Raw genomic sequence first — 15,151 nt, 5'->3', positions numbered from 1 at the left:
GAATTATGGTGGCAGTTGTGAAAGGCTAAAAGGTGTGCTAATCACTAATGAAGGGTTGGAACAGACTGGGTGCCATTTCAAAAGAAGTAATGAATCAGGATAGGACTCTTTGACCCTCCCATACCCAATTGCCTTTCTTGTGGCATAGAATTTGTCAGTTTAATAACATCACTGTCATTAAGTGCATTGGTTATTCTTGTTGTTACATTCAGCTGGCATTTGACGAAATTGTTAGGTGCACACAGGCACCATGGCATGACGGGCAATTAAGTAAGGAAGTGCAAAATCTCGTAACAACAGTAACGTAATAAAGGGCTCTGATAAACCTAACTGAGTGGACCCATAAATTATTAAAGGAGATAATTACATTATTTATCTTTTAACTTGGTGATCCCTAATCAATATGCAGCTATAGGTTCTCTTTTAACTATTTAACTGGCATGGAGTCTCAGACATTGGCAGGCAGCACATTTTCTCCCCTGCTTACCTGTATGTGAATTCTGCTTGTGAGCTTCAAATCTCTCTCCGCTTCAACACAGCCTTCACACAAGGTTTGAATTTGAAGGAAAAAGTATCATAAATATCAGATGGCATGTGTCACTCCTCAGTGCTGACCTGTTTTGTGGCTTTGAATACAAATACGGCGACTGTGACATAAGTTATTGGTTTTAACAAAACATCTTAGTGATAGAACAAAAAATAGAACAAAATAAACTACATTTGGGGTGGTTTAAAAAAGGTCTTCATACGGCATACACAAAATATATGAAGCAGGTTTATAGCTTTAAATTTGTCTTGTCACAGGAGCCACTGTGTAGGAGTACAAAATCAAAAATATAGTGTGACCATAACATTACAAAATAGGAGAAGTCCATTTTGATTTTACCCATTTTAATTTTACTTAGCACACACTACTAAGCACTGCCAGCTGAAGATCAAGTAGTAAGCCATATATATATATATCTATATATATATATAGATATATATATATATATATGTGTACAGTCTTATCTTGATACATGGATCTATTAAACTACTTGACTGTCCATGTCCTCATTTGTGTAATGACAAGTAAAGTCAAGATCTTTCTGAGAGATGTATGATTTCTGTCTTGTAATCAATGGGCCACCTTGGCTAGCATACAAAGTTTCCACCTTACGGGGCGTGGAGACAGTGGACACGCACATGGTTCTGTTCCAGCTTATTCTATACTTTCTGTATCCAAGTGGCCGCAAGATTTATGAGTGTGCTGACAAACGTGTGAACACGTGCATGTATGCATGACTGCCAATGGTATAAACAAACCCATTTATTTTTGGACTGTATCTGCCCCTTACTACGTTGGGTGTCTGCATACACAGACATCTTTACACATGGTTGTCGCCACATACGGTCCTTGGGTACATGGAAAGGTAACGATATTAATGTTGCATGGACCCTTGCAGCCATGCAGATACGGAAAGTATACATTGGGTCTTACTGTCGAGTGTCTTGATTAAATGTAATACATTACAGCTGGAGTGTGTGTGTTGTTTAGCAATTGTAGCATTAAAATTGTTGAATGTTCCTGACTTTTCAGGTGTTGCTGTAGCCTTGGCTATGACCACCAGGAAGCACTTCATGAACTATTGATAGTAACCTTGGTTGCATCCTTCATCGGCTCCACATCTGGTTATTACTGTACACCCACCAAGGACAGTCAAGAACATACTAGAAATCACTCTTGCTCAGGCAAAGCATAGCCATCGGCACCTGAGAGGTTTAATCTCTCTCGTGTTTTTCATCAGATTAGGTCTGCTTTTAAAAAGAAGAGCAAAAAACCCCCCACCCCCCTAGGTCCATGTAATAATAATAATGTAATATTTTATTGATTTCTTTTGCCTCCAGTCGTATGGTTTCTCTGGCCAAAAGACGACCTGCCTTTTTGTGCTTCATCACACACTGTCCTAAAACGGAGGGAAAAGAGATGTGTCACTGGTCTGCTGTTTTTTGAAGCATTATTACTTAATGCCAAGAGACAAATGGCAGCGGAGAAACGGAATCTGTTTTCCCTCACACTGAGTCCCTTTATCCTCCACCTCCTCTGGCGTTACTAGGAATCACTTATCCTTCCTGGTGATATTCCTGACAACGCAGCACTAAATTCTGCCTCCCTCACACATTTCCCTCCTGGTGTGTGTGTGTGTGGAGGATCGGGGACGCAGGTTTATTTAAGGAAAGGCGTTGGTGGCATTCAGTGTCACCTGAGGCCCTTATTCTCCCTGTGAGAGATGGTACCACTAATCACTCTTAGCACGGATACACTGTGCAGATCAGGAGGTATTATAATCCTGGTTTTTGCAATGGAGTTTGGTGCTAGCTTATGCTATTCATATGTAGCAGTATTGGAGTCCAACGCGTCCTCTTGTAGCTTTTTTTCCTTTTTCAGGTTGTTCATCTGTCAGTGGTGTCAGATGAGTAACTGAAGAAGATTTCTCTTGTTTCCTTTACCTTCGGACGTGATGACATGAAACATGATTACCCACATAGCAGCCTTTCCTCTGAACTCACCATAGACGTAGAGTACATATACAGCACTGCTGGTCCCTAGGTGGTTGCTGGCTTCGCAGCGGTAGGTGCCATTATCTGTCTTGTTGAGTGAAGTAAAGGTGAGCTCCCTCCCCTCTACAATCATCCTGTCCAGGTCAGGAAGTTCACCCCCGTCCTTTGTCCACATCACAGGATCGGGCCTGTGAGGTTAGAGGATGTGAAAGAGATCCAAGGCACGGTACATTAAACCTGTCTGAAGCATTGTATAAAAGGGTGACATCAACAAATATAGAATATGAGTGACTTACGAAGGGTTTCCTTTGGACACACATTCCAGCTTTAAATACTGACCCTCCTGAGGGACTGCAAGGGAGTGGATGATCTCCACACGAGGAGCATCTAGGGCAGACAGAGAAGGCTTGAAGTGAGGGGAAGACGATATGGAAAACATTTACATTAAGATAACTATCCCATGATTATCTTGATATTGTGTTATGATGTAGTGATTTACAAAAGCATTCAAAATCAAATGGTAAAAAGGCACGAGACAAAAATAGTTCATCCCATTGAGTTTTCCTTGAACAAACACATGGAGATTTTCATGGTCGATAAATTGTTATGTTTTTCTCCTCCAGACCAGATTGGTATTGAATGATGAAAACACATGTACTGTAAATGTAAAACTGTAAAGAAGAAAACACTTTCAACTCTGAAATAACATAAATATAAACCCTGCCACACAAATGTGGGTATTTGTAGGCTGAATGCCAACAGGATTCATAAAAACACTCCTTACAAAGGGGATTTAGTTACTTCCTCTTTCATGTATTTTTATCCACGTGTCCACTCCATGTGTGCATTTGAGTATGTGCGTGTCTTTGTGTGTATACTCACAGTGGACCTCCAGTACTTCAGTGGCCTGCTGTGGTGTCTGTGTGAGTGCCACATGGTCCACTTTGCAGGTGTAGGCCACTCCATCATCATTTCTGTCCACATGCAGCTGCAGAGAGCTCCGTACAGTAAATGTCTTCCCACTTGCATTCACCTCTTTGGCACCTTTGGAGAGAGTTGCATACCGTCACAGATGCAGCACATTTATCTTGCAAGGTGGGATGGCCACACACCAATGTGATGTCCCTGTGTTCCCCACTTCGGTTAAGCCCTGCTTTACAACCACAGCCAAACTCCACCAGGGTCTTCTATCCATATAGACAAAGGCTTATCATGCAATGCAACATGCGCCTAAATGGAAATTTCACACTATCTTTACACTGATGCTGGTTATATCTTGCTATATCATAGTTCTTGGATTTCTTGGGCATTTGGGGAGAATTATACATAACATAATTCCTGTGAAAATTCTGCACTGAAAAAAGGCTTTACACAAAAGAATGAACAATCAAACAGAAAAATTATCAGAAAAGCTCACATCACACATCTGCCTGAATGCTGCTTTGGCATCTCTACAGTACACGTCCAACTCTGGTCTGGGCTCTGAACAAAACCCACCTGCCTCACCTCTAGGTCGGGACTCTTTGAATGTAATGTGTATATTTACACCGCAGGCATCTTTAAGCACCTCTAGCTTCACTGCTCCCACACATGCACTTTACTTCTACCTCTCCCTCCAAACCTCCTACCTGACAACCATGTCCATGTCCTCATTGGGACAAAAACATTACCAGGGCCAATCAGATGTGTGGCAATAACTTCAACAGTCCTCTCCATCTGTACAACCTGCTCTCAGAGCTATCCCTGCAACACCTGCCTTGTCATACCAACCAAACAGCTGATCCACCTCTCTATGCCCATCAGCTCCCCAATCATTTGCCAAGGCGTTGGAGAACACAGCGTCCTCAAATGATCTACATGCTGTCCTGAAATTTGGCTTGCTTCTTGATCACATCATTCCGCTTTTTGCTTCATTTGCCTCCCCAATGATATAGGCCTCAGATAAGCCAAATGTGTCTGATTAAAGTTTCATGACCAGCACTCATGGCACCAATCTTTGACCACAACATTAGTGTCCTCGAAATCTTATTGGCTCATAATAAATCATCATCATGCCTCGTAGGTAGAGAGGCACTTCTAACTACAAAGTCACAGACTTGACTCCCACACCACTGACTTTCTCCGTCCCCGTCAAACTGTCCTTGAGCTCGACACTGTGTGCATGGTCTCTATCCAGATGACCAGAGTTTCAATGCCATACAGAATGACAGAACCTGTACTAGACGGAGATTCTTCACTGACTCTTAATGTGTTTAACACTTTCCTAGTTGTTTTTACCAGCCTTTAAAAAATAAAGTTGAAGAAAGAATTCCTCTCTGGATTTGGGAAACAATGTCCTCTGTAGTGATCCTGCACAAATTCATCCTAGCAGAGGACATCTGACGACTTGCCAACTTTGTTACGACGCTTCAGCCTACACATATGACATGAATGTTCTCCAATATCCCGAAACTGTTAAGTAATACAGATGGCCATCCTCTTTCAGACCACACACTTAAGCCAACATTCACAACACTACTGCTAGATTTTTTTTCCCCTACTAGCTGCTTCACAACTTAATTGTTTATATGTATCTACCTCCAAACAGGTATTTTTAACGCATTCTTCTTTTCAATCACATCTGTTCAACAAGTCCTCTGGAGGTGGTTGTTCTGCTCACATCATGCCAGCAGCCAGTATTTTAAATCATATCAAGCCTGTTCATCCACACTCCTACAAGGTGTTTTCAAAAGAGGAAGAAAAATCACTATTATACTGTATTCAGCTGTGCAGTCTTATCTCTGCATTCAGGTGTCGCCCTGCTTTGTAAAATGGTGTCTCTTTTTCTTTTTTCATCTTAGCAAATTCAAGAAAGCATCAGTAAATGTACAGTCTCTCTCTCATGCTGGTCGCCTTTGTTTGTTTCTCCTAAAGAGACCGTTTACGCTCCATATCCTTCTCTCCTCTGCGCTCAGCTGCTCCACTTTCTAAGCACTCCACCCCACTGTCTCCTCTCCCTCTCGATTCTGCCAATCAACGATTCCGCTCAGTCACTTCCCCCAACTGAGGCAATGAGCCCGCCTCCCCTAGAGATGAATGACTGACAGGTCTGCAGTGTTAGCAACATCCACCCAGACAACAGGAGAGAGGGAAAATGGCTGGATTTCTTTTCAAAGAAGAAATTGCAGGAGACAAAGGAGAGTGAAAACGAGTAGAGGACTGGAGAAAGAGGATATTGAATATCTGATATCATGGCATGCTTTCGCAGTTGCAAACATTCTCCTACTATTTCTTAGTTATTCCACGTCCATATAGACTACTTACTCCCTGCCTCTTTGTCTCTCCATCAGTTAAACTTGTCTTTCTCCTTCTGTCTGCAGCCCTAGAAGGTTCCCTCCACAGATATACTGTTTTCAAAATCCCTCTTTCCTCTATTCTCCTGTTAATATTTGTATGCTACTGTTGAGGTTAGTATTGGGGTTAATGAATAGTTGGTTTAACTGATGCTTTAATGAAACACTGATGCTTTAATTTGACTGACACACTGAGATGAGATGAGTCCCATTAGGTTTCATGAAATGACTTTTCTTTGGTAAACAGCTAATAGTACATTTTGTCAATCAGGTGGCTCAATTTTAAAATTATTCATCAAAAAAAAAAGAATTATCTGGAAAATCAAATCTCTCTATTTCAAAAAGGTTATGTTGCAGTTTTTACCTGACTTCTAATTTGCTCTATATTTTTGTTTTAGCAGTTATTTTTTTAAAAATATATAAAAAATATTTGTATATTTATGAGCATGAAGGAGCTACAACTTGTATTTCAATGCACCACCCTGTGTTGTTAAATGGCAAATAAATTACCTAACAATATGTCAATTCAAAATATTGTAATGGCTTTGTCTGAATAAACTAAATGAATCATCCTGAATTGTGCAGTTTGATTGTGCTCATATGGTATGCTGTTCAAGACCAGAATTTAAGTACTTCAATCAATGTGATAGGCACTCAGCGATGCCCCGGCAGAAACCAACTGTTCTGTCTGTACTTAAACTCCTCTATTTATTATTGTAGTTTGGCTTTCAGCAAAAAACACAAGATTACTTCTCAAAGTTAGTTCATAATATTTCTAAGAGGCTCCTGATTGTAAATGCGCCCCGCACTGAAACAGCACTATTGGAGAGATCGAGAAACTCACTTTCTTTATAATTCTGCTGTGTGACTTAAGTGTGTCGACCCATTTAGATTCTTGTCTCATGGCAATTTGAATGGACTCTGATTGCCTCTGCGTGATTCAGGGTAAGTAACTACAAAAACTGACTTGCTTGCACAAAGTCCGAGTTCATTAATATCATTATTTGTTCCAAAGGCTTCTAAGATCCACTTTGAGAACATAATAACAGTTCTCTAACAGCAAGTAATACCTTGTCGTTAAAGTGCATCAATCTACATTCACTCTGTTGGCTTCTGTGTGTGCGCATGTGTGTGGGTGAGAGTAGGTATAATTGGTCTATAAATATCATCAAGCTGTCATTAAAGCTCAAGCTTGTCAATCAAAAAGCTCATCTGGCCAGTCTCATTTCACACATACACTGTTTGGTGATCACACCTAATCTGTAAAAAAACATTTAGTTTGCCCTATCAAGAGAGTTATTGTTGGAACTAATCAAAAATATATATTTTTTTATTTGAGTTACTTCACATGATGGTGGCTTTTACTGAATGAGCAAAGATGGTGAGGAGGTTCAGCTATGATTGGCGACTCTTGCTTTCTCTGTGGGAGAATTACATGCTGCAGTGTTTCTATCAGTACTCACATCAATCTTGCAAAGTGTTCTTTTCTTTTGCAGCCATTCTTTGGATTCGATTCAGAATTAAACACTAAAATCAGTATCCTAAAATATTAAGAGTGGGTTATTCAACTACTTCATGATAGAAGGCACATAACAGTAAAGCACATTCATACATACATCATCAGATTTTGTTTAGAATTTCTGTATAAAAGTACCAAAACCCTTCTTGAATTGTCTTTATATTCTTATTTATACTGACAAGCAAACTAAAAATGCATCTTCTTTAAGCTCTTTGGCCTTTCATCATGGATATGCACATACATATATACATAAAGTGCAGCCAGCAGTAACCCCACACGTATTGTCTGAAACTGCCCGCTCCCATTATATTACATCCCTTGTCAGAATTAGAGAGACTACAGTGCAGCATTTTTTTGAGTTGATTTTGATTTGGTTGAAAACGTAGCTGCCAAATGAAAGAGCGGTAAAATATAAACGCTTTCCACAGCTTTTCTGTGTTGTATATCTGAGTCCTTACTGGCATTGGATGTTTGTGCACGGTCAGGGAGGGACACATAAGAACGTTGTCACTTATTATGTTTTGCTTTTGTTTTTAAATGATTAGCTCCCAATCAGTCAAATAGATTAAAGATAATTTAAAATGGCCAAGCAGCTGTAAACACAGTTTTTACACATGATTTACTTAAAAATTGTTGGGAAATTCAACAAGTACAATAAAAAGGTCTCACAGTTGTGTTTGTGTTTTTCAAATCGGAAAAATGGATATCAGCATCATATCATCATATTCACCTGCCGTACCTCTCCTTAACAAAAAGCCTGGCAGTATTTGGCTGCGACTGTGGCACCCTGTTCTGTGGGTGGGTGCTCAGAGCTCTGCATCGTTGGTGTAAGCCAAGACAGAGCCTTGGAGGATTAGAAATGGAAATGACAGGTGTAGAAATGTGAGAATCTGACCCTTTCATGCCATTTCACAGGAGAGAGGGACGACACAAGAAAAGAAGATGAAGGGACAGACAAGGAAGACAGAGGGGGACTCTGGGGTGGGGGAGGAATTGTCAACAGCAGCGACAGAGCTGACTAATCCTGGCAGCAGGGGTCCGTGGGCTGACTCAACATACCCTGAACTGCATCCCATCTGAGATTTAAAACAATTTGCTCTAGCAAGAACAATGTAAAATCGTCTGTGGGTGAGTGTGAGGATAATCAAAATATATAGTAACACAAAAGTGTACAGAAAAACATATGTTGCCCGATAAGTACCCAATTTGTGTGCTGTCAGATGAGCTGCGCAGCAATAGGTGACTAAACTTTAAAACGAGCATCAATACCCAGCAGGTTCCAGCTCCTGTGAGGTGTGGAGTTGATATATTGAGCCCCCCACCATTCTCTTCACTTATTCTGGCTACTGAGCAGTGTTCAGGGAGCCTGTAAGCACCCGCCCCCCGTCTGACCTGTCTTACCTGCTCGGCTCCAGGCTTAACTGACGGGTGACTACGACCAGGGAGCACTGTTAAATGTTAGGAGGGTTTCTATCAGTGCCTGCCCAACCTGTATTATAATGTCCTTTCTGACATGAAACTCCCCAAGCATTCACAGCTAAGAAGTGTCTGACTGTGGATCCACAAAGACGGGTTTTTTCCTAGCCCCTCAAATGGAGAGGTCTGGTCGGTCTCGGTGCCTTGGCATTTAGAACTGGACAGGTGCTCCACCTCCAGGATGTTGCTGTTAATGGGCACAGACAGTGGGTGTAGCAACCTGACCTCCTCTTCCTTCGCTCGCAGTGCTCAAGTCTAACTCTGTTAACCTGATCTCACACTCTTACGATGCCAGAGACAGGAAGAAAACTGAGATACACCTCTACATGGGCATATTTAATCAAGGTGATACAAGTTTAAAGAAGGAAAGAAAGAGAGATATTCATGCTCAAGATATCTCTAGGTAAAAAACAGAATTGTGATGCTACAAAAAGATACAAGACAACATCTACCCAGAGAGCTTTACCTCATCCAGTGCCTTGATGTTAATTAATATACCAGTCTAATAGATTTGCACAGATCTCATTTCAGGCATGTGCTTGTACAGAACGTGTGCACAAGTACTTTTGAGTTTGTGCTGCACACGTATTCAGGATAGAAAGGGTGAATATGCGTTTTTGTGTGTGTGTGACTTGGGCATCTTTTATTCATGCCACTGTGACTTGCAGGAGCCATCTTGAAATTACATCTTTAATGGCCATTGATCCACTCCACCCCAGGGAGCTGGATAGTATAAATGTAGTCCCAACACAGACTTTTTAAGTAGTGTGCAAGGTTGTCTAACACTGACAAAATGACTGAAAATGTATTTTCTTGTAACTCGAAAAAACTTTAAATTCCTGAACGCAATTCTCATTGTGGTGTTCACAATGTCACCAGCAGTGTCATCCACTTCAACATCATCCTCTTTGGAATAAGCTCCAGGAGCTATTGCCTATTCACTTTTCCCCAATAGCTCCATCCAGAGCAAACCTTAGAATAATGATGGTCACCTTATTCTGTTCTCACTCACGGTAGTCAAGGACAATTACCCATAAGTGAAGAAATAGCTTGCACTATTTCAAAAGGTTGTTCAGTCACTGTTCAGCTCTTCAGTGAATGGGCAGACTTGAGTGATAGTGTGTTGAAAAGTCAGCAGACAACGACCTAAAATAGTGCGAGGTACGTCTGCAGTAATAGTTCCTTGTCCTTGACTAACAAGTTTGACAACAGAATAGGGATGTGACCGCAGGCGAATTTGAATCAAATCTTTGTGTTTTCCCCTTAAGCCCCTTTGGAATAGAGTTATCACGTAACATGATGAAGCAATAACCTCTACAGTTTAGGTCAGAGAGTATGATAATACTAGTCCGATAGCGAACATCCCCGCCCTTATTTGAAATAAATATTCATTTCATCTCTGCCTTGCTTGGTCTCCACACAGCTCCCTCTGGTTCAGTGGTGTGTAAACAAGTGCTACATGTGGTGATATTGGCAGAGGTCTCTCTGGGTTACGGTGTGTAACTGAGATAGAAATATATCATTACTGGGTGGGGACTGAGGGGATCTGAGGGACAAAGAGACTGAGAAATAAGAATATTGGATTCCGTTCCACACACACAAGCTTATGTCCTTACACGCAGGCTGTCTGCTCCATCTGTCTGTTTTGCTCTCGCAGACACACACTTACACACACACACACTTAGCATAGGGTGTCCGTTAACTGCATGCGAATGGGTGATGGACTGCTCCAGTGGCTCTGCCGGTAATATAATCTTCTCCATTCCCCCAGATCCCACACCAATATGTCACAATTGTCATTTATTCCCAGCATGGTCGCCCACAATCAGATGGCTTTTCACATTGAACACACCCTGATCCTGTCAGGATGATGAACACTTCAAGTACACTCACATACGCACAAACACCTACACATGCATACATACATACATACATACATACTTGCTTTAGTGTTTATTTATTTAGTCAGTTTTAAATGTGGAAAGAAAGTCCGACCGCCAGAGTGTCTTGCTGGGTTCGTTTTGCTTTTGGCTTTCACGCAGTTGCACGTAAATTTACAGACACATAAACTCTCTACTGGTGTCACATATAACAAGTCAGGCTGGCTGTGTCCTGAGAATAATTCACACCTTCTTATTACTACAAGAAAGTGGACCAATTAGTGGCATAAATGCATTAATGGTATGACAAAGAACTAAGTGTGTAAGGGTATGTGTTAATCATAATCTCGAGAACAGACTTTTTTTCCTGAACTAAACATGTCCTGAATACATCTCACTGAGCGATGTACTGCTAATTAAAAACAGACACCTACTTGTCAGGAAAGACAGAGTATTAATTTAGGGATCAATGTTTCCTTCACCTCTGAAACCAACAGATGTTTCAGTATTTATACAAACTAAGTTAATATATTATTTCTTGAGTATAATACAAAGATAATGGTGACAAGGCCACTAAGGAAAAACAATTCTATCAAAGTTCATGGATTTGGTTTTATTAAAGGTGACACAAAGGTGACGAAAATCAGATTGGTTATTTGTCTTCACTCTGTCCAGAGTCAGTTTATGCGATTAACAAAGCTTTTTTAGCAAAGAGGATGTTCTGAGGAAGTCCGAATAAATGTGATGACATAGATTTAATATCATCTCCCAACTCCAGTTAATTAAATGGAAAGATACCATGATATCTGCTTAAAACTGTGTGGAAAAGCAGCATTGATTTGGGCTTATCTGCTTGCTTATCTGGACCCTGGGAAACCCTAATGCGAGATAGCAGGCTGAGCTGTCTGGGCTTAAGCTCGGGTAGAAAGGGTGTAATGGCAGACACACGAGAGAGCTTTTCAGTGAATTCAGTGAGGGCCGGAAACATCACCTTCCGATCGAAATTCCTGACGAGTCCAAAAGCAGATCTGACAAGAATCTTCTAATCTGACATTTGTATAAAGTCTCAAGGTTCTGCTTTCCGTTTTGGGACAATGTTACCAAGATTTCTTTTACAAAGAGAAACTTAGCGCTGATGTTCTTTTCCCTTTCTTTGCATAAATCATTATATATATATATATATATATATATATATATATAAATATATATATATATATCATGCATAATATAACTGCCTGTTATATTATTAGTTTCAACAATATTAAAGGACATGAACTATAGAATACATTTACACAAGGGTGAACCTGAACACACTATTCGTGTCCTTTCTGGGTAAAGAACTACAACCTTGTCACAGTGAATAATACACTGATATAAAATTGCACAAGGCCCAAATTAAAGATAGTCGTCGGCCAAGTTGAGGAGAGAATTATAGCATCTGACCTTAATGAGAAAGCATATCCTCTTGAGACTACCTTCACTTCAACCCACCAAGGATATCTCTGACTACCTGTTAACTTTCTGTGGTAAATTAAAAGAACATTATGTTCTGGCTATGTTTCCATTTGCCTTACAGGGAGCTCTTCTCTCAGTAGTGGGCCACTGGGAGCAGCAATAATCACCCATAGAGACACAATAAGCCTGTAAGGAAAAATACTCACTCTGCTAATTAGAGTATATTCTTTTTCTATAAGCTTCATGTTCCCCAGTAGGGCAACAAGAGGAAATGTAAAGTGGAGTGACAAACTACTATAATACATTACAAAAACGAGTTGTTTAGTTAGATTACAAAAAAACCCCAACAGTATACGACTTGGGGATCTACTCATCAACATAATAAGTGAAAGATTGCTAAGACAGGACACAGGACATAAAAGTGTGATACTGGTCATAGAAAGTAACAAGTATTCTGTTTCATTTTAATGAATGATGAGCAAGTAAACAACATGTGAGGTTTTGTCAGTGTTAATGAGCACAAGGATAGGAAGGAAGATTAGCAGCTAGCATGCTGCTTCAGTGCTTTTGCAACCTCTCAGTTACCAGGTTACAATTGTTAAGGTGTGTCGATTGTTATTTAAGTTATTTAAAATGCTATACATAAAAATATTATAAAACACACTGTGCATTAATTTAAGAATGGGAATAAACGTGCAGCCAGACAGAGGACAGACCTACTCAATGTAGTCGGTGATATCAGAGAAGACAAACTGATAGCAGACAGAGGAATTATTAAAATGCAAAGTTAATAAGCAAAAGTCATGCATGCTTTGGCAAAAATTATTTTTGTGGTTTATTAATCCTTTGTATAAGCAGGGGAATGAACTCTGTGAAGTGTCTGTGGTGTGTTTCGCATCCCGAATGCCATTTTACTTTAAATATTTCTACATTTAATTGGGCATTTAGGATGTGCAACACCTGGCTGCTTGTTATTCTCACTACTGAGTTTCGGTGATCTGTTGTGTTATACAGAGACTTTGAACGTTTCTTTCCAAAGCTGCTTTTTTTGGGGGATTTCTTAAAAAAAAAAAAAAAAAGAAAAAAAAAGAAAAAGGTAAACCTGTGATTCTCAATCCTATGTCTTTGTTTACACTTGCAGTCATTTGAATTAGAAAAGGACGATTTGCATTTTGTTTTCTGCCTTTAATCTGCTTTGTGAAACAACATAGAAACCTTCGTAGAAGTTCTGCAACTGTGCTGGTGATCTGTGACAGTTTGTCCCACTGGGTTTGGCATTTTATTTGATACAGAACTGCATTTGTTTCTCTCTTCCTCAAAAACCTAATTTTATCATTTCATGTCCTGAGCTCTCTTTTCTTCAATATTCTCTCTCATTCTCTCTCTCTCTCGCTCTCCCGTTCAAACAATTACAAAGCGGATGGTTCATCAAGTAGAGCAGAGCAGGAGTGTGTAGTCCAGTCAGTGTGATTTAGAACAGCCCTCTGATAACAAGGGAGGTTAATGTATCGGTCTCAGGCCAGAGGACACATGCTGAATCTGCTCTATTAGAAACAACTTGTTCAGAACAAAAATACACTGTTGAGACATCCGCTGCAGCAGCTTCATGGTGCCAGGTTCATGAAAAAGACTTTCTGCAGTATTTTTCAAACACAAATTTGTATTTTCTGACACATTTTGTGCTATGTTTGTTTTTTACAAAGTGCGTTCTGAGCCAAGCTGAAATGTGATAATCAATATTTTTTTAGCATCTGACAACACAGTGGAGATGGGGATGACTCTCCAAAGACAACATTAAAATTGAGCAGTTTATTCCAAAAGGAAACTATAGCTTAGTATTAGAAATATCAGTTAAGTATGATTATAAGCATAGAATGATCTTTATCCTTTTAGAACTATTGTAGTAACTAAATTGCTTCATTGAGAAAATTCTAACAATAACAAATATTAAGTCTAATTAATCAAGAACATCTTTGATTTTGCTTCTGAAAATAGATTTGCCATGTTTTCAAAGATGCTCAACTTGATGATGTTAAAAACAAACCGACAAGCAACCTGTTTTCAATGGATAGAAAGATGGCCCCAGACCTGTTTATGGAAAAGGGATAATTTTATCCAATCTTATCAGGATTTCCCCTAAAAATGAGTTGTCATTCACCATAACTCTCATTCTGAAATCCATGACATACTGTCCGTATGACATGATGCACTACGCCTCACAGTCTCTGTAGCCAAAGCAGTGATGCAGATATGAATGCAATAAACAGATGTTATATACCTTTGACCTCCTTTTCATTCCTGAACCAGCGGAGGTCCGCGGCAGGCTTGCTGCCCTGAGTGATGCAGGTCAGAGTGATGTGGTCCCCCTCCATGGCGGGCTTCGTCAGGCCATCGATCTCCGGCTTCTCTGGCACACCTGAAGGATGGAAACGGAAATCACAGCGATGGAACTAATTCACGCACAGTGGTAAGTCATTGTGCAACAATAATATTATCATGCCTTATTGGAAATTCTCCTCCAGCTTGCACTCCTGCAGGGAGATTAGAGAGGGGACTACAAAGCAGCATCCCTAAGCTGTGTCCTGCTCGAGAAACACATCAGGGAGGATTCACATCGGTGGATGGTCTCTCCATCATTAACCACTGGACCATGCCCTTCGTTAAGGGTTGGTTCACCCAAATGACAAAGAAAAATATTTTCTCACATACATCTAGGGGTATCTAGCCATGCAGATAGTTTGGATTTTCTGATATCTGTCTCTGCCTCAACTCAAATGCAATAGAGGTGAATGGAGTTTTGTTTGTGATGCTCACAGAATTGAAAAATTACAAAATTCAACAGCGATTTGTCTTCCCAGAACCAATGTCTAGGTTTCTCTGGGCAGACCATTTTTCACTGGAACTATTTTCTACTAAATAAATAGCACTCATGACTCATGACACTCATG

The 15,151-nt window shown here is 40.2% G+C and overlaps 1 protein-coding gene across 1 annotated transcript in view; it reads right to left on the bottom strand.

The window, feature by feature from the left end:
* cadm2a (cell adhesion molecule 2a) overlaps positions 1 to 15,151 on the bottom strand; it is a 188,862-nt gene that overhangs the window by 16,125 nt on the left and 157,586 nt on the right. The window contains exons 5-8 of the mRNA XM_070917304.1: positions 14,482 to 14,619; positions 3,424 to 3,585; positions 2,838 to 2,928; positions 2,551 to 2,729 (exon numbers count right to left, since the gene is read on the bottom strand). Coding sequence (XP_070773405.1) covers positions 2,551 to 2,729; positions 2,838 to 2,928; positions 3,424 to 3,585; positions 14,482 to 14,619 — 570 coding nt within the window. The remainder of the gene's footprint in view (positions 1 to 2,550; positions 2,730 to 2,837; positions 2,929 to 3,423; positions 3,586 to 14,481; positions 14,620 to 15,151) is intronic.

The sequence above is a fragment of the Enoplosus armatus genome, chromosome 13 (genome assembly GCF_043641665.1).
Source record: "Enoplosus armatus isolate fEnoArm2 chromosome 13, fEnoArm2.hap1, whole genome shotgun sequence".
Taxonomy (NCBI): domain Eukaryota; kingdom Metazoa; phylum Chordata; class Actinopteri; order Centrarchiformes; family Enoplosidae; genus Enoplosus; species Enoplosus armatus.
Note: the sequence above shows the minus strand (reverse complement) of the source record. Positions and strands in the feature narration are given on the sequence as shown.